This window comes from Rhineura floridana, chromosome 8 (genome assembly GCF_030035675.1).
Source record: "Rhineura floridana isolate rRhiFlo1 chromosome 8, rRhiFlo1.hap2, whole genome shotgun sequence".
NCBI classification, from domain to species: Eukaryota; Metazoa; Chordata; class Lepidosauria; order Squamata; family Rhineuridae; genus Rhineura; species Rhineura floridana.
The window spans coordinates 51,717,454-51,737,950 of record NC_084487.1 but is presented as its reverse complement, the minus strand read 5'-3'; the positions used below and the strand labels follow the sequence as shown (position 1 = coordinate 51,737,950).

At 42.8% G+C, this 20,497-nt stretch overlaps 1 protein-coding gene across 1 annotated transcript in view; it reads right to left on the bottom strand.

Moving 5' to 3' along the window:
• LOC133390581 (sodium-coupled monocarboxylate transporter 1-like) overlaps nt 1–17,444 on the bottom strand; it is a 35,514-nt gene extending 18,070 nt beyond the window's left edge. Inside the window, exons 1-6 of the mRNA XM_061639475.1 lie at nt 16,018–17,444; nt 14,617–14,682; nt 11,765–11,816; nt 7,780–7,847; nt 6,678–6,832; nt 4,881–5,021 (exon numbers count right to left, since the gene is read on the bottom strand). Of these exons, the coding sequence (XP_061495459.1) occupies nt 4,881–5,021; nt 6,678–6,832; nt 7,780–7,847; nt 11,765–11,816; nt 14,617–14,682; nt 16,018–16,368 (833 nt within the window). The 5' untranslated portion in view covers nt 16,369–17,444. The remainder of the gene's footprint in view (nt 1–4,880; nt 5,022–6,677; nt 6,833–7,779; nt 7,848–11,764; nt 11,817–14,616; nt 14,683–16,017) is intronic.
• Between the last annotated feature and the right edge of the window lie 3,053 nt (nt 17,445–20,497).

Below are 20,497 nucleotides of genomic sequence, written 5' to 3'. Positions count from 1 at the left end.
AACACCACATACTTTCTAAACATTTTCAAGCTTTTTTCAGCAACTATGATGACTAAACAGGTTGAGTGCAACACAATTGACTCTTGACCTGTGTTCATTTCTGTTTCAAAGATTGACCAAGGCTGCATACGCACAAACCCGTTTGTAGGACAAAAATGTAGTTTTCTCAATCTGGAATTGTTCATCCTTGTCCTCAACATGCTGCTTTCAATTTAAATTTATTCTAGATCCTGCTGTCAACAAGTGTGGGTCTGGTTCCTTGATACACATTTGAAAACTCTCCTCTTGATTAGGTTATCTGCACTTTTTCTTCCCACACCCCAGGTGAATTAAGAAGGAAGTGTTGATTGTGATCTTGGTATACATCCACCCACAATGTCACTGGGCAGGTGTAGAATGATAAATAGATACACCCATTGCCAGGACTGCCTATATCTGTTTTCAAATGCACTGTGGCGTAACATAGAATCAATCTGCAATGAACTTTTATTTTGGAATGAATTCAGTTTCTCAAAAGGCACTTTTCAGGGGCAAAAAATGTGCAATAACTTTAGATTCTGTGTGGACTACATAGAAAAACAAGTAGTCTCCATTGATTCTAGAATAAAATGTGTGTAGGAAGCACTTACCTAGAGGTTCAGCATCGTTCTGAGGAATTGCAAGGATTTTGGTGGGTTCAGTTAAGCATGTGGCTGTTTTTACATTTCATTGTGTTTCTGTCAGGTCTTTTTTAATTACTATGGCTTGCCCTAACCCAGGGGTTCCCGAACTGTGGTCTTGAAGCTTCATTCATGTGGTCCACCCAAATTAAATACTCATATAATTTTTAATTTATTTTATTACTTTTTTAATCACTTATATGTATGAATTGGGAGTGACCATGCAAGCCCTGGACCAGTACCTGGACTCAGTGGTGGGCTGGATGAGAGTCAATGAACTGAGTATAAATTCTAGCAAGATGGAGGTGCTGTGGATTAGTATTTCCTGAGTTTGAATAATTGGTCAATTGCCTGCTTTGGATGGGGTCGTACTTCCTCAAAAAGAGCAGGTTAGTCTGGGGGTGTTCCTGGACCCATCTTTGTTACTAGATGCCCAGGTGACCTTGGCTGCTAGGAGTGCTTTTTATCAGCTTCAGCTGGACCGGATAACCTAACCACTGTTGTCCATGCACTGGTAACCTCCAGGCTGGATTGCTGTAATGCACTCTATGTGGGGCTGCCCTTGAAGTTGGTCCTGAAGCTGCAGCTGTTGTAAAATGCGGCAGCGCAACTGCTCACTGAGGCAGGGTATTGTCAGCATGTTACCCCACTGCTGAAAGAATTGCATTGGCTACCCATTAGCTACAGGGCTAAGTTAAAGGTTTTTGTTTGGTGTACAAAGCACTATGCAGCTTGGGACCAGGATACCTGATAGATTGTCTTACCCCTTATATACTGAGTCTATCACTGTGCTCTGCAGGTGAGGGCCTCCTGCAGATACCATCTTATCAGGAGGTCTGTTCCACACAACACAGGAAGCAGATCTTTAGTGTTGTGGCACCTACCCTTTCAAATTCTCTCCCCTTAAATATTAGACAGGCACCATCTCTGTTATCTTTTTGGTGCCTACTGAAGACCTTCCTCTTTCAACAAGCCTTTTAAGTAGAGAGCTTATCCTAGTCTATGTCTGTATTAGAATTGCTTTTTAATGTTTTTGAAACTTTTTTTAAAAAAGATGTTTTTAAGAGATGTTTTGTTTTAATATGTTTAATATGTTTCTAAGATGTTTTAGAGTGTTTTTAGAGTTTTTGTTTGCCGCCCTGGGCTCCTTCTGGGAGGAAGGGCAGGATATAAATTTAATAAATAAATAATATTGTTGTATTACAATTTGAAGTCCAGTATAAGTAATAAAATAAGTAACAAAAATACAATTAAAAATCATAAAGCAACTAGCACACCACATTACTATTGCTACAACAGGCAGAAAAATCATTAAGTGGTGCATCAAGATCATCAACAGTTTCAAGTGGTTCATAGGGGGAGAAATTTGGGGACCACTGCCCCCAGCTTTCAGGATGTTACGGGGCAGACATTTAAATAGATACATCTTAAAATGAGCATACACTAAAATAATGAAAACTATAAATAAGCCATGACATATTTGCAATTCTGTGGCATATCAGTAGGCATATAGTCAGAAGTTCAGTCTGACATATTAAGTACAGAACTGGCTTCAACCCTTAGTGCATATTTTTATGTCTCATGTTGCCATAGGTTGGCATATAGATCTGCCTGTTTCCCCTTTGCTCTGAAATCTAAAACATTTTTAATGAAACTCTGATGTAAAATGCTAGCATTCTGTTTTGGTCAGTCTATTTTATAGGCCTTTATTTACAGTATTTTAAGAAACAAGTTCTGACAGCTTTTCTCCAGAAGCGTTATTGTAAGCAAATGTGTAAAGACTATTATTTCTGTGAAGCAACAGAAGCAACTTTCCCTTACTGTTAGCGTGGCAATAGCCGTGATCCAGCATTGACTTTCCATGATCCTACCTAAACAAATTAACTAGGCCTAGTCTTACTGCAGTTAGCTTCTATTAATGTTCTTCAATAGCAAGGCAGTATTGAAAGGCAGAGGTACTGTTTCCCCTTTTCTTTTTAGATGGCTACATTTATGTGGCTAAACACTAATTCTTTCACATATTAAACTAAACAGTTTTATCATGCATTTATCCATAAGGAGGTTACAAATCTGATAGTTGTTACAAAATTCCCTTCAAAATTTTCATGTAAATCCGTTTCAATCGGTTTTAGGCCTGGTTTTGGCACCGAAACAGCCTTGGTCGCCCTGTATGATGACCTTTGTCGGGAGAGGGACAGGGGGAGTGTGACTCTGTTGATTCTCCTTGATCTCTCAGCGGCATTTGATACCATCGACCATGGTATCCTTCTGGGGAGACTCGCGGAGTTGGGTGTCGGGGGCACTGCTTGGCAGTGGTTCCGCTCCTACTTCGCGGACCGTCACCAGAAGGTAGTGCTTGGGGAACATCACTCGACACCATGGACTCTCCATTGTGGAGTCCCTCAGGGGTCGGTCTTGTCCCCCATGCTTTTCAACATCTACATGCAGCTGCTGGGTGCGGTCATCAGGAGTTTTGGAGTGCATTGCCATCAATATGCTGATGACACGCAGCTCTATTTCTCCTTTTCATCTTCTTCAGGTGAGTCTGTTGATGTGCTGAACCGTTGCCTGACCGCGATAATGGACTGGATGAGAGCTAATAAACTGAGACTCAATCCAGACAAGACCGAGACACTGCTGGTGAACGCCTTCCCTGCTCAGATGGTGGATGTTCACCCTGTTCTGGATGGGGTTACACTCCCCCTGAAAGAACAGGTACGTAGTTTGGGGGTTCTTTTCGATTCTTCCTTGTCTCTCGAGGCCCAAGTGGCCTCGGTGGCACGGAATGCATTTTACCATCTTCGTCTGGTAGCCCAACTACGCCCCTATCTGGACAGGGACGACCTCGCCTCCGTTGTTCATGCTCTGGTAACTTCAAGATTGGATTACTGTAATGCGCTCTACGTAGGGCTGCCCTTGAAGACAGTTCGGAAGCTTCAGCTGGTGCAGAACGCGGCTGCCAGACTATTGACGAGGACCAGTCGGTCTTCGCATATAACACCTATTCTGGCGCATCTGCACTGGCTCCCTATTTGCTTCCGGGCGAGATTCAAGGTGCTGGTTTTGACCTATAAAGCCTTACACGGCGTGGGACCTCAATACCTTGTGGAACGCCTCTCTCGCTATGAACCTACCCGTTCACTTCGTTCAGAATCTAAGGCCCTCCTCCGGGTACCAGCTCATCGGGAAGCCCGGAGGGTGGTTACTAGATCTAGGGCCTTTTCTGTGGTGGCCCGAGTTGTGGAACAGCCTCCCCGAAGAGGTACGCCTGGCGCCTACACTTCTATCTTTCCGGCGCCAGGTAAAGACCTTTTTATGCTCCCAGGCATTTTAATCTTTTAATTTTCTTAATCTTTCTACTTTTAACATGTATCCTTCTTAATTTGTGTTGTATTTCGTTTTTGTTGTGCTTTCTGTTGTTTGTTTGTACATGTTTTTGTTTTTTTTTACTATGATATATTGTATTTTATCTTGTTTGTTCACCGCCCTGAGAGCTATTCTGCTAAGGGCGGTATATAAATTGAAATAATAAATAAATAAATAAATAACACTTTAGCAACATGTTTATAGCTTTAAACATATTTCTGACACAAAGGCTTCCATCAGCAGCACGGGGAAGGAAGCAATTTTTGGCAATTCCCTCTCCTCTCTACATCCCTCATGTCCTTCCCTAAATCTGTTCCAGAGGGTTGGAGGCCCCTCCAAAGCAAGTTTTGGGGGTGGGCTGCAAGAGAGAAGGGCAATTGCTGAAAATTGTTTCCCTTCCTGTTCCCCTGAGGGAAGACTTACAGAAATAATTTGGTAATTGTTTTTAATAATTATTGCTGTTCTTATTGTCATGTATACAATGATAGATAACCTTTGATGTAATAGTTAGGATGGAGGTGTCCATATAATAAACTAAGGTTCATTATTACTAGTATCTGCACAAGAATAGATTGTACAATTTGGTTTGTACATGTACATGTATTTTTACTATATGCTAGGATACCATTTGCAATGTTAAAAAATGAAACACAAAGCTTAAAACTGCTATAAATTATCATAAAGTAAAAATAGGTATGTATTTCCTTTTGACGTGGTTCACAAAGCAGTACACAGACAATTTATAACTTTAATGACTAGATTTTTATGTATCCATAATATCAAGAATGCAATTTAAAATGAAAATGTTTTGAAAATAACATTCTGACAATGGGTCAGAACAATGAACTGACTTACAGTTTTGCTTGAAATCTGGTTTTGCAGGCAATGTATCGTTGAACTTGAGATTGGTTGACTCCATATATACCAACCCAGGTGAAAGTCCCCCCTACAATAATTGTCCAGAATGTGTGCCTCTGCAAAGGATTAGGGTCAAAGCTAAATTGAAGAGGAAAAAATGTGGAATTCTTAAAGGATTGGCTCACGTGTCATGCTCTTTAAACTCTCTTTTCATATTCATTTTCAATTAATACTCAAGTTCACAAACAGTTTGAAAAAATAATAATGGCTACATATTAAATTCTAGCAATCACAGAATACAATTTGTATATATTATTTGAAATATATAATTCAAGATGCATTGGTTCCTTTTGAATAAGACCATGGTTTGTATCCATGATGGCTTTAGATTAGTGGAGGGCATGGTGTCCCATTTCCACTGATTCTCCATCAACTATTGCAGCCTTCTACACAATATCCCATACTGTTCCAGAGGGTCCCTCAACCCTCTGCAGCAGAGCAAGGATGCTACAGTAAGTAGGGAGCATTGGAAAAAATTGGGTATCCTTCTGCTACTGGATACCCACTGGATACAGCAATATTGTTTGTGTCAGAGCTGTTAGTTTAATGACAAATACATTCCAAATTTTTTAAATGCATTGATTGTGGTCCTACAAAATAGTCCTGCTAGGAACCCAGTTTTTTGTGTGAATATATTATAGCCTAGAATGTGATTGTTCTTCAATTAACAGTCCTGCATGGAGCACACTATACATATTAAATAAATAAATAAATATTACTTTGAAATATGTCCCATTTATTTCAATGGATCATATTATGGCCCCAGCACCACCCACTGTTTCAGAAAAAGCATTTAGAGTTAGCATGGTTCAGCAAGAACCGTAGAGGGCCCACTGGGGATGACACCAAGATATTAAAAATTGAATTTGTTTATTTGTTGGTTTGTTTTTGGGCTGAAAGGAGAAGGTCCAGGTCAGGCAGCTGCATCATCTTACTTCACCCACCCCATGCCTTTGGTCCTTGCCCACAACATAGCAATACTACACCAAGCAACATTCATTTAAAGGAGTGAAAATAGCAGTCCTTGGAGGCACACACTCCAGTGCAACACCAGGCCATTTAATGAGGGGGGCAACCCAAGCAGGATCACCATATCCATACCTGATAAGCTTGCCAGGAGGGTGTTTATGTGCCATCCTGGGCTCCCTTGGCAAACCTGCTAGTCGTGAGGACAATGATCCCTCCTGGGCCAAAACATTTCCCCCCTCTTTTAATGACCTGGTGGTGAAAAAATAAATGCCTATGACTGCAATGGTCTCTCCCTGCCACTGCCTGTCCCACACAAGAGGAACCCAGGAAATGCTTGTGAGGGGTCTCAGAGAGAGGGTACCTTGCCAGGCCTGAGCCAGTCTCTTACAAGAAGTAGCCAGGGTGGGCAAGAGGTTAGAGCACAGCTGCAAGGAACCCTGGGTAAATAAATCTAAGGTTTAGGTGCAAGCAGATTACTAAGAGAAATACAAAATAAAGTCATTTTTCAAACAAATTTTAAACTTAGAAATTCCTAAATGATCCCCTTGTACATAACAAATAGCTATCTATATTAATGATTTTGCACAAAAAACCTACTGCTTTTTATTAATGAATTCTTTATAAAATAATTAATAACCTTATCCTAAACATATCACTGGAAATAAGTGTCACTGTTTATAATGATACGTAAGTTAAATAACATGTTTAAGATTCAGTTGAAATATCCTTCTGTAATATTGTGGGCCAAAAAACCAAAAAACTTACTCCCAGAAATTTAATCTTCCTCCATAGTAGGAATCATTTAGAATACGTCCAATATCATTTTGAACCACTACAGCACGTATAATCACAGATGAGAACCCAGCTACCATGATTCCAACTTGAAAAACATCGGTCCAAACTACTGCTTTTAGACCACCCTGTGTGGAGAAGAGAATAAACAGATAATATACAATCCACATAAATTCACTGTGAAACAAAATTATTAGAACAGAAGGGAAAGCCCCAGAAAAGGAAAATTAATATTCACTATGAGCTAAGAAGTTCAATATATTTTTCTAACCAATCCATCTGGCTACCGATAAGACAACAGCTCAGAGCCAACCATGCAGCATCACCACCAACAGAGCGTTCCCTACTAATCATAAGACTTGAGATGATGGATATTGGGAAGCCATTCTTTTAGGTACCTGAGTCCCAACCATTCAGGGCATTGTATGTCAATACTAACACCATGAATTGGTCTTGATAGCCCAGTGACAGCAAGTGCAGCACTTTCAGGACTAGTTACACACGGTCCTATTGGGTTGCCCCGCTCACCAACCTGGCAACCGCATTCTGCACTAGCCACAGCTTCTGGGCCACCTTCAAGGGCAGCTCCATATAAAGTACATTGCAGTGGCCCAGATGGGAAGTCACTACAACATGGAATACTGAGGCAGGATATCCTAGTCTAGGAAAGGCCATAGCGGACAACCTAGCTTAAACTGAGCATAAGCACTCCTAGCCACAGAAGCCACTTAAGATGTGAGTGACAGGTTGGAATCCAGAAATACTCCCAGAACCTGTTCCTTCAACAGGAGTGCAACTCGTCCCAAAGCGGGCTGTCCACATAATTCCTGGACACAGAAACAACCCACGTATAGTACCTTGATCTTATCAGGATTCAGTCTCATTTTATTGGCCCTCACCCAGCTCATCGCTGTTTCCAGGCTCTGATATAAGACCTTCACAAGTGTCGTATATAAAAAATATTTTGGAGCGGGGTTAGTTTATGAATATTTGCATTTAATTGTTTTATATACTTACATGCAACAATAATGGGCTAATACAAAACTATAAGTCTTTAAATGAAGTGTAAACATACCAGTGTGCAATAAAAAGTACAGACTACTCCTGTTGCAACCACTGCACCCCACAGGTGAAATCCTGTAACTAGAAAAGAAAATATAAAGTGCAAAGAAATAAGGTTGTGTTTTTTTTAAAGTAGATGTTTATTGTTTGAACAGTAGACATAAAGAGCACTATAAATAATTCCCAGAGGTAATTAATTAACATTTTGGCCTCTGATGGTTTCTTATATAGAGACTTTTTTGGAATTATACCCATAGAGCAACCATGCACAACAGGCACTATTGTTAGCTATGCTAACTAACTGGAACCTCCATGTACAGAGGCAAATGTATCAGAAGCTGACAATAAACAACGATGAAATGCCATAATTAAAATGCTCTGCTTATTAGTTTCCAGAGGTGGTTTACTTTCTGCTGCTGAAAACAAAATTCTAGAGTGGACAGACCTTGCTCTGATTCCCCAAGGTAATTCTAATATGGCCTGAAAAGCTCTAACATTATGGCCTGCAAGATGCTTCATAATCTTCTGGATTTATAGCTCACCAAGGTTTCACAGAAATAAAGGAATGAGAAATGGCCAAATGTAATGCACTCATCCATGTGTGTATACTAGCTCAACTGGATTGGCTCCAGAGTTGTGCTTATTTATTTATTTATTTATTTTATTACATTTTTAGACCGCCCTATAGCAATAAGCTCCCAGGGCGGTGTACAGCATAATAAAACAGGTTAAAATACAAGTGGATGTAAATACAATACACAATAAAACATAATTAAAAATTTTCAATTTTAAATTCAAATTTTTAAATTTTTAAAATGCCTGGGCGAAGAGGTAGGTCTTTACCTGGCGCCGAAAAGATAACAAAGAAGGCGCCAGGCGTATCTCATCAGGAAGGGCGTTCCATAGTTCGGGGGCCACCACTGAGAAGGCCCTAGCTCTAGTTATCGTTCTCCGTGCCTCCCTATGCGTTGGGACACGGAGAAGGGCCTTCGACGTCGAGCGCAGCGACCGGGTAGGTACATAGCGGGAGAGGCGTTCCGCCAGGTATTGCGGTCCGATGCCGTTAAGGGCTTTATAGGTAAGAACCAACACTTTGAATCTGGCCCGGAAACATATTGGTAGCCAGTGCAGCTGGGCCAGGACAGGTGTTATATGATCAAATTTTTTTGTCCCAGTAAGAACTCTGGCCGCAGCATTCTGCACCAGCTGAAGTTTCCGAACCGTCTTCAGAGGTAACCCTACGTAGAGTGCATTACAGTAGTCCAATCTAGAGGTTACCAGAGCATGGATAACTGTGGCAAGGTTCTCCTTATCCAGATAGGGCCGTAGTTGGGCTACCAGCCGAAGCTGGTAGAACGCATTCCGTGCCACCAAGGCTACTTGAGCCTCCAGTGACAGGAGCGGATCTAATAAGACCCCCAAACTACGGACCTGCTCCTTTAGGGGGAGTGTAACCCCATCTAGGGCAGGTCGGACATCAACCATCTGGGCAGAGAGCCCCCCCACCAACAGCATCTCAGTCTTGTCAGGATTGAGTCTCAGTTTATTAGCTCTCATCCAGTCCATTATCGCGGCCAGGCAGTGGTTTAGTACATTAACAGCCTCACCTGAAGAAGATGAAAAGGAGAAGTAGAGCTGCGTATCATCAGCATATTGCTGGAAACGCACTCCAAATCTCCTAATGACCTCGCCCAGCGGCTTCATATAGATATTAAAGAGCATGGGGGACAGAACTGAACCCTGTGGGACCCCATATTGGAGTACCCAGGGACTCGAGTAATGCTCCCCAAGCACCACCTTCTGGAGACGATTCTCGAGGTAGGAGCACAGCCACTGCCAAGCAGTGCCTCCAACTCCCAAGTCCGCAAGTCGCCCCAGAAGGATACCATGGTCGATGGTATCAAAAGCCGCTGAGAGATCAAGGAGAACCAACAGAGTTACACTCCCTCTGTCTTTCTCCCGACAGAGGTCATCATACAGGGCGACCAAGGCTGTTTCTGTACCAAACCCCGGCCGAAAGCCCGATTGACATGGATCCAGATAATCAGTTTCATCCAAGAGAGCCTGGACCTGGTGAGCGACCACACGCTCTAAAACCTTGCCCAGGAACGGAACATTTGCTACCGGTCTATAGTTGTCAAGATTTTCAGGGTCCAAGGAGGGTTTCTTTAGGAGCGGTCTCACCACCGCCTGTTTCAGGCAGGGTGGTACCACTCCCTCTCGTAAAGAGGCATTGATCACCTCCTTGGCCCATCCGGCTGTTCCGTTCCTGCTAGCTTTTATTAGCCATGAGGGGCAAGGATCCAGAGCAGAAGTGGTCGCCCGCACCTGTCCAAGCACCTTGTCCACGTCCTCGAGCTGAACCAACTGAAATTCATCCAATAAAACAGGACAGGACTGTGCTCCGGACACCTCATTAGGCTCAACTGCTACAATATTGGAGTCAAGGTCCCGGCGGATGTTTGTGATCTTATCTTGGAAGTGTCTCGCAAACTCATTACAGCGGGCTATTGATGGTATTATTGCGTTCTGAGGACCAGAGTGTAAAAGTCCCCGAACAACCTTATAAAGTTCCGCTGGGCGGTTAGAAGATGACTGAATGGATGCTTAGTGGGGTTCTGCTCACACTGGAGGAAGCAAGTGGGGAGATGATTTTTGCTGATTCCTCCATTTTCCCTGCTGCACACTTCACCTCTGAAAAACTGCTCTGGGCAGTTGAGAGACTCTCAGAGCAGCATGAGAGGTAGTGCAAGAGAAAGGGAGAATTGGCATAACCCACTTCCCCACCCCCTCTCTTTGACAGGGAGCCTCCACTGGATCTCTATGCCATCCATGAACAGAAGGAGCTCTTCCATTTGCAAAACAGCCACTTTGGTTCAAACCTGCTATCTTTTTCACCCTTTGAAGGAATATATTTCTCTGTGTAGAGGCAGAGCTTTGGCCCTAAGACCAAGACATGGTCTAAAGCAGCCATGCTGATTGGAGCTGATGGGAGTTGCAATACAAAACGTCTGGACAGAACCAGGTTGGGGAAGGCTGGTATAAAGGCACACAATGCAGAAACCTTTCTGAAATTAAGGAAGTTGGAGTATGATCAGTGGATGGGATACTGCCTGAGAAACCCATGTAGTTGTCCTTGAGTTCCATCATGGAAGAAAGACAGGTTATACACGTGACAAATAAAATTCACAAGTAATTTAACATATACAATGGCTGCCATAGAGGTCTGAATTGTGAACCCTTGCTGCAGGGGTATATATTTGGTAAATAGCTTTAGAGATAGTTGTTGAAACTTGGTTTAACTGTTGACTTGTATTAGTTGGTTTAATTATTTAATATGAATACTGCAGAATACCCTGTGATCTTGATGGCCGAAGGGCATTATGGAAATATAGCAAATAAATAAATAAATATTGCATGTGAATTAACTATCCATATGTATTTTTCAAGAAATAACTGTGATACAGTAGGGCCCCGCTTATACGGCGGGTTAGGAACCAGGCCCCCGCCATAAAGCGGAAATCGCATTAAAGTGGAACCCATTGACTATAATGGGTCGTGTCGTGCAAAAATGCTGCAAAATGCCAAAAAACCGCAAAATTGGCTTTAAAACAGGGAATTTCCCCTAATAGAAAGCCACCACATCAGCAGAACGCCGGAAAACGGAATGCCGGAAAGCGGGGCCCTACTGTACCTGGTGTATGCATTTTCCCTTTAAAATCCACATAAAACCCTCATTCTACAATGTTTGGAGTGCATGAAGCCTAGAATGTTTCCAGATTTAAGTTGTTTGGAACTGAAAGCAGAATTTAGCCACAAGTTACTTCTCAAAACATTCATAGCTGCTATTCTCATGGTGGGATTTTAGATAGACAAACTTTTGCTGAAGTCAGTAGAAGTCAACAGAAATCTTGAAAGGATTCATAAAAAGTCTTGCATGATACAGTAGACTGCACTGATATTAAAAAAGTTATTTGATTCACATTCATTCATCTTACCTTGATTTAAAGCTAAGGCTGGGGCATAAATGACAATTCCAGTGTATAATATCTGGAATGAAGAACACAGACACAAACAAAACATATTTTCAAATCATTCTACTGAAAAGTTTTTCTGGGATGGATTTCTTGTATTTTGCTATTTCTTTTATTTCTTGGGTTTCTTGTATATTATTTTTCCTCATTTTTTTATTAAAAAAGAGGATAAAATAAATCCAAATTTAAATAGAGCACCTGCAAAGTTACAGTTATAAAAATATATAGCTTATATAATAATTATAAAATGTTTGCAAAATTGAATAAGCTTTCATCTTATTTTAAAAGGAATTAACCAAAGTGAAAAAGAAGAAAAAAGAGACAAGAGCCTATATCATAACCTTTGACAATATAGCCAGCATGGTGTGATGGTTGGAGTATTGGACTAGCACCTGGGAGACCAGGGTTCAGCCATGAAGTTGCTGGGTGACCTTGGGCTAGTCATAATCTCTTAGCCCGACCTATCTTACAGGGTAGATTCCTGCTTGGCTCTACAGCTTTTGGGCTGTGGGATCCCACATGCTTCTATTCTATCATCCATGCTATTCAACATATATATACTGTTTAATTGCCAAAACCTCAAAGCATTTTACATAAAATATACATTAAAATTACCAATAAAATCAGATGTTTAAAACGTTCACCTAAAAATTTTCAAAATATGAATAAAAAGAGCAGTTTTTAAAATATACATTATTAAATAATATGAATGTTAATATGTAATGTCAGATTTACATGCCTGGGTAGACAAACAAAAAAATATTTTAGTATGTGCTGAAAATACTACAATGTCTGTGTTTTCCTAATATCAATGGGCAGGAAGTTCCAAAGTATAGGTGATGCAACACTGAAGGATCAGCTCCTTACAAGTGTAGAATGAACATTATGTGGCATTTGTAAAAGTGCTAGGCCACAGACTGAAGCAGTCAAGTGAGCATATACGAGGTAAGTCAATCTATTAAATAAATTGGCCACAATCTGTTAGGATGTATATATTCTAATAGAAACATCTTGAACTTGACCAGATAACAAATCAGCAGCCAGTGCAGATTTCTGAGTGTAATATGGGGACAGGGTCTCACTCCTGTCAGCAAGTGGGCTGCAACATTCTGCACTAACTACAGTTTCCAGACCATGCACAAAGAAAGCCCTACAAAGAATGCACTGCAGTAACCCCATCTTAAAGTGACTGCACTACTGTGGTAAAGCTTTCCCAGTCTAGGAACAGCTGAAGCTGGTAAAAGGCATTCCTAGCCGCCGAGGCTACCTAGGCTTCCAGTGACAAAGATGGATCCAGAAGTGCCCCGAGATTGCATACCTGCTCCTTCAAGGGAAGAGCAACCCCACCCAGGGCAGGCAACACAGAAACCACTCATCCACAGTGCCTCTGTCTTGTCAGGATTCAAAGACAGCCTGTTTTCCTTCACCCAGAATGTTGTTAACATGTTACACCATCTCTCCTTTCCATTTGAATCAGGAGAGTCTATGCAGGTGCTGGACTGGTGCCTAGAGGCAGTGATGGACTGGTTGAAGGCCAACAAACTAAAGATGAACTCCCCCTGACCAAAAAGGTACATAGATTGGGTTCTCTTTTATTCAAAGCCACCACTGGAGGCACAAGTAGCTTCAGGGTTGAGGAGTGCCTATGCCTAGCTATGGCTGGTTTGCCATCTACAGCCATTCCTGGATCGAGACAGCCTTGCTTTAGTTACCCATACTGTAATAATTTTGCTGTTAGATTACTGCAATGCATTCCACGTGGGGCTTCTGTTGAAGACAGTCCAGAATCTGTAATGGGTGCAGAATGTATCTGCCTGGCTGCTGAGTGGGGCAGCAAAATGGAGTTAATGTAACACTGATCCTGACTGCCAGTGAGCTACTAGGCCCAAATCAAGGTGTTGGTACTAGTGTACAAAATGCTAAATGCCTTAGGTCTCAACTATTTAGAAGAACGGTCTCCCACTACCGACCACCCTGTATTCTAAAATCTTGCAGGGAGGCCATGCTCCTGACCCCACCACCAGGAATGGCCTGGAGCCTGATGACAAGAGACAGGGCATTCACAGTGGTGGCATCTCATCTATGTAATTCCCTTGTTGGGTTCACCAAGGTGTTGGTACATTATGTACACTAAGGCCTTACTGCTGATATTGTGTTTGTTATTATTTGATTTATGTCTTCTTTGATAGTCCATTCACTTAAATATTTCTGTCTTGTACTGAGTGATAAAATTGTCGGTGATTTCAGAGCAGCTAGGATTACCCCTTATGTTCCTATCTCATTGTAGCCAATATAAAGAACAATACTGACTCTTGTTCACAGTTTCATACCTGAGGTTTCTAAAGCTAAGTTTACAGCTGCTATTTCTACTAGATTAAATGTACTGTATTTACACTAGTTAAATAACAATTGGTGGATAAGAGAAAAATCAACTCATTTGAAATGGGGTGTTGGAGGAGAGATTTGCGCATACCATGGATTGCGAAAAAGACAAATAATTGGGTGTTAGAACAAATTAAAGCAGAACTATCATTAGAAGCTAAAATGGTGAAACTGAAGTTACCATACTTTGGACACATGAGAAGACATGATTCACTAGAAAAGACAATAATGCTGGGAAAAACAGAAAGGAGTAGAAAAAGAAGAAGACCAAACAAGAGATGGATTGATTCCATAAAGGAAGCCACAGACCTGAACTTTCAAGACCTGAACAGGGTGGTTTATAACAGATGCTATTGGAGGTTGCTGATTCATAGGGTCACCATAAGTTGTAATCGACTTGAAGGCATATAACAACAAAAAAGCAATGACCTTACCGTAAGTATAATGAAGAGTGCTGTCCCACATAAGCGTAGATATTTATTAAATCGAAGTTCTAAATACTACAAAAATAAATAAATAAAATGTTAGTGTACAATTTTATGTAGCTTTGAAAGAAAAGCTAATTTAATGTTGAAGTAGATGATATTAATTTGGAGAAGAAAATAATTTATTTTTCGTTTATTATTTGACTGCTCAGATCTTAGTCAACTTGCCATTGTTTTCTCTTGCCTAGCTACTGTATATATACCTTTATTTATATATTTATTTTTTATAACACACTCTTTATTCTTCACAGAATTCCAGAATGAGGAATAACATTAAAATACACTAAAAGAATACTATATTTAAATAGAACTTAAGATAAAAATAGGCAATATACTAACAACATCACCAGACATGGGACATCAAATGTTTGGGTGAATATCCACATTTTTACCTGGCATCAAAACTCCATAAATGTTGATACAACTCACACCTAAGACAGAAGGGCATTTCAGAGTCAGAGTGCCATAACTAAGAATGCCCTTTAAGAAGTTTTTATATACCATATCTCAGGGGGTTGTGGCACTATGAGATCTTTCTGTCCCTGAATGATCTCAAAGTCCATGCAGGTTATAAGGGAACAGGTGGTCTTTCATGTATCTAGATCCCAAACTGCCCACAGCTTTGTGTGTCCAAACAAGCGCTTGCAATCTGGCTCAGTAGCAAATTGACAGCTAGTGCCCAGCTTTGAGTACTGAACAGGTGTTAGATGTTCAGGGCAAGCTGTCCTCACAAGCTGTCACTGCAGCATTCTGCACTAGCTGCAGCTTCTGTACCAGACCCAAAGACAGCCCCACATAGAGTGGATTGCATTAATCCAAATATAAAATTACCAATGCGTGAACTATAGTAGCCAGGTTAACCCTATCTAGGAATTATCGTAGCTGGTGAAAGCTGGTGAAAGGCACTCTTAGCCATGGATGTCACTTGGACCTCCACCACCACCACAGATGTTTCAGAGTTTCCACAGACTAGGCACCTGTTCTTGAAGGGAAGTACAGTCCCACTTAGACCAGGCTGTCTCCCCAATTCCCAGACAAAGGAACTGTCCAGTCACAAGCTTCCATTTTATCTGGATTCAACTTCAGCTTATTGTCCCTCATCCAGCCTACCAAATGCATGACTGAAAAGTGGGGGTCACAACACAGAAAGTCATTTTTAATTTGGAAATACATCCTGCACTGTGCCCTCGGTGTGCTGCTGCTGCTGCTGCTTTTATAACGTGGAGACGAAATGTAAATTGGTAAGGGAGAAAAATCGGATGTCATGACTGCGAAGTAAGACTGTTAGCCTTGAAAGCAATCTCGGGAGGTATAACCGTTCCAGAGAAGACTGACACGAATCCCTCCTACCTCGTAGGTGCTGGTGATGCCCAGGCGGTAAAAGACAGGCAGGAAGACCTCCGCGCTCAGGATGACCACCAGGGTGTAGGTGATGGCGAAGACGCTGAACCTGGCTCCGAAGCGGTAGACCTCCGCCGGGGTGCCCAGCACTGTCACAGCCGACATGAAGCTGGCAGTCAGGGACAGCGCCACGGGCAAAGCTGTCATACTGCGGCCTCCCATCAAGAAGTCTTTGGAAGTTTTCTGCCCGCCGCCGGCGAAGGCGTAGTAAACGCCGATGACCGCGGAGATGAGCAGCATGGCCCCGAAGACCACGTAGTCCCAGGGGCCGAAGCCCCCGATGTCTCTGCAGCCGCTCATGGCTACCTTAAAGGCTGCACCTGCACCAGATGAGCGAAGCTCCAAAGGTTGGACTTAGAACCCCCGACAGACACCCTCCCAACTGCAAGGAGGACTGCAAGTGCAAGAAGGACGTCGCGTCTCTCCGGCGAAGCTCGCTGGGAGTGAGCGCCCCGGGTTGGCTTCCAAGAGGGTCGCCTTCCTCGGCTGGCCCTTCTGCTCACCCCCCTCTCAACTCGGAAGGCGCTGGAGAAGCCCGTTCCTCACGCGCCCTTCCTCTTTGCACGGCGCCCCTCAGCTCGCGCTCGCTCTCCGCAAGCACGTGGCTCTTTGCCTCTTTAAGCGCCTCGGTTTCTTCTCTGCGCTCGCAAATGCCCACCTGAGCCTCCTTGTTTCTCGCTAAGCCCCGCGTGCCTTTCTTCTCCCGCGGCTGCGCGCCTTTCGGGCGCCCCTCTTTCCCACACCTATCTTTCCTTATCTGTCGTATTACTTCCTTTCCTTTACCCCGCGTCTGCCTTTTCTCTGTGTTTGCTCTCCCCCGGCTCTGCTTCCTCCCGCTCCTCTCTATGGCTTTCTTCCTCGCAAATTCGGTGCCCCTTTTGCCGAGGGTGCGCCTTGTTCTTTTTTTCGTTGTTGCCCTTCACGCGCCTCTGCTTCTGGCTCTCGCAGCGGACTCTCCCGGGCGCTTCAACCGAAAGCCGCTGTCCACAGGTGCTGCTGCTTCCCTCAGCCCCTTCGGTGAACGGAATGCCCTCGCCTTCCACTTCTCCAACCAGCGGATGAAGCGTGCCTGGGCTCCGCTCTCACCGCCTTCGGAGCGCTCCCTGCAATGTGGCGGGAGTTAAGACGCGAGGGACAGCTCCTGTCTGTCTCAGCCTCGAGGAGAAACTGGGTAGGGTAGGTTCTTTCCCAGTCCCAATTTCAGCACCACCAGCGACTCAGCAGGAAACTGGGGCGGGCGGTGAAACGGACCCACGTCGGCTTTGGCAATTGAGCAGCAAAAGCGGTGAGAGCTGTAATCCTCCCGCCTGCAGCAACTGGAGAGGCGCGCCCGGAGTAAGACGGTTTACTAGTCAGATGGTGAAGTCACTCAAACAAGTCGCTCAAAGTAATTCGCTCTTATAGTGGAGCACCCTTTCATTATTCAAATAAAAACACACCAGTACCTATAAGCTAGGGCTTAATTTGAGCCAAGGGTGAATAGTTTCACAATGGGATGTCACAGAAAGCTGAGTCCCAAACCACGAAGGCTGGGTGTGCCAACCCAGCCATGGCCTTGATGAACCCTTGTCAGTGAACCTTCATGTAGTCAGTTGATTGACACATGGGTGGCATTTCTGCTTTCAGTACCTGCTTATTCATTTTTTTATTATTGTGCAAAACAGCATGTATATTTCAACAGCTCCACTGCCCACTTCTTGCATCTGATATAGTAGTAGGCCCTTGCCTTATTATTACTATACCATATTACATTTGTTCATTTTTTTCAGATGCTGCAGGGCTCTAGTTAGTTTGCTAATGGGACAAACTTATAGGGCCCCTCCAGATGTCCTTTTTATTGTGCATTCATATGATTTGTGCTCATGATAGTATTGGGGTGGTTATATACTGTACAATCCCACTTTCAATACTGTTTGTGCCTGCAAATGTTTTTGGGTGGACATACTACTTCATATCCAATCAGTGCATGTCCCATAACTTTCTGCTGAAATTCTATAACTTTTGATGCCACAAATGTTCCAATTTATTTTTGTCTTGCATTTGTTGCTCTGTATTATTATTTATTCAGTTTATATCACACCTTTCATCCCAAAGGAGCCCAAGGTAGCAAACACATCATTAAAACTTGTTAAAGTTTAAACTGTTTAAAACATTCTGCAGAGCAAGAGAATGCACCCCCCCCCAAAAAAATGCTTTCTGAGACAAGTCATTTAAGTCTAAGGCTGCAGTCCTAAGCAAGCTTACTTAAATGTTATCTCTAGCGATAGCAATAGGACTTGCTTCAGAGAAAATGGATTGTAGTTCACTACTTCCTGCTCAGAGTTCATTGCCATTAATGGACCTAAGTTAGTCATGTCTGTTAACTTCAATGAGTCTACTTTGAGTAGGACTAGCATTGAATACCACTCACTATGTTTACGATGGGATAATTGTTTCTCAGAAGTGTAATGTGAGACAAACTTTGTCCTTTCCACGCTCCACACCCAAGTAATCTTTGCTGGTGTCACCAATGGATGAACTATTCAAGGCACACAAGAGTTATGCCTTCATGTTTCCTTCAAAGCTGTTATTGTGGGTTCTAGATTTGATTGCGGAAGTAGTAGAAAAGGGTGGAATAACTCTTTTTTCCCCTGGTGTAAATAAAAATCAAGTCAGAAGCAAGGAGGCAGGGAGAATACAAGCACCTTATTTGAAAGCACATTCTAAAGCAGAGGTGGGGAACCTGGCCCACCAGGCCTCCCCATTTGGCCTGTGAGGCCATTTTGGGGAAGCCACATCTACCCACCCTACGCCTGATGTCATACATGATGGGTAAAGGCAGGGCTTCAAAGGAACAATTGGGAGCTTAAAGTGGAATCCAGGCTGTTCCTTTGCTGGAGCAAGTCACACACCTAACCACTCATGAGCTAATGGATGTTGGGATTGTTTCTTGCTCAGGAAGAGGGGGAAGTGGAAAGGGGCCATGTGGGGTGGCTTTAAAAGCCCTTTGCTATCCTCTCTGATCTTCTCCTTTAATCTTTGACATTGGGGGTACAAAGGAGAAGCAAGGGGAGGATTACAAAGCCCTTTCCCATGTTCCCCCTTTCAACCTCTGATGTTGCAGGTTGAAAGGATCAGAGTGGTACAGGCTTTGCAACCCTTCCTGTGCTCCTCTTTTCAACCCCCAATACTGAGATTTCGAGAAGTGGGTGGGACAACCCACTTGTCAGCAATGTGATGTCATAATGGCATCATGTAATTGACATATGAATTGTCTCACCCACATGTCAAAGTTGGCCTGCAGGGTGGGACCAGATAAAGATGTGGCCCCAGGAGCCAAAAAGGTTCTCACCTCTGTTCAAAAGTCAGTGAGACGGCCTTTCAGCCAAGTAAGAGCCTAAGCAGAAATGCTGAGAAGTATATCCTATTTAAACATGTGATTTCTTTCTATGTAAAGTCATTTAAGGTCAGGGGCCTTGGGCCAGGACATAGCTATGCAACTGGCGTGCCATTCTCCAGCATTTGCTGCAATAACAGCATAGGGGCCTGCTTCATTCTTCCCCAACATTTCTGTGTACAACCACAGAAATTGACAGGTCTACTTTGGCCATCGACCTGAAATGGACACCACTATTTCTTCTGGCGAGATGTCCCATGTTGTGCAAGCTTGCAACCTTTATCACAGTCACTCGGGGGGAGGGAGTGATTATTCTTTTCATTATTCAAGTTTTTCTGCCTAGCATCGACGAACCATACACAGTTCAGTTACAGCTTCCACTGAACATGACCAGCTGCTTTCCTGAGGATGAACTTTGTACAAGCCACCCCACAGCATGTTTCAAGACCATGACACTTGTTTAATTTCCATTATAATATTGAATGTAATTACTTATGCATTGTCCTTTAAGGATGTGTTGACCATTGTTATTTTTTCCTTTCATACTTTACATGTTATGGCTGTTTTGCTTTTAGGATGTTTTTGCTTTTCAAGTCCCTCTCTGAGTGGTTTCCTAGCTGAGGGTTGACAACTTTGGATATTTCAGCTTTGGGGTTCACCTGTGTAGAGTCTTTGCCCATTGTATAATTATTTTCTCGCCCATTTTGTTTACTTTCTCACTCTTATAAAAATGGTTAGAAAGGGTGTAATATTTAGGAGTGCAAGCTACACTTCAGATAACACATGATCGTCATGCAGTCACTCATATCATAGATAAGCTCTAACAGATAGAGGCACATGGATGGTGGAATTCCCTGTTTGACTGGGGTGAGGATGCCAAAGGAGGTTTCAACCTTATACTGCACCCCGTTGTGGTGGTTTTGGTCTTTCAGAAAATTCTGGTCTTTGTCTAATTGGCCCTTGTAATATGTACCCATCTCATATGGCACAGTTACACCGATTGGAAGTCAGCATTGGAGCCTGGGGGCAGAACTGTGATTACTAACTGCCTTT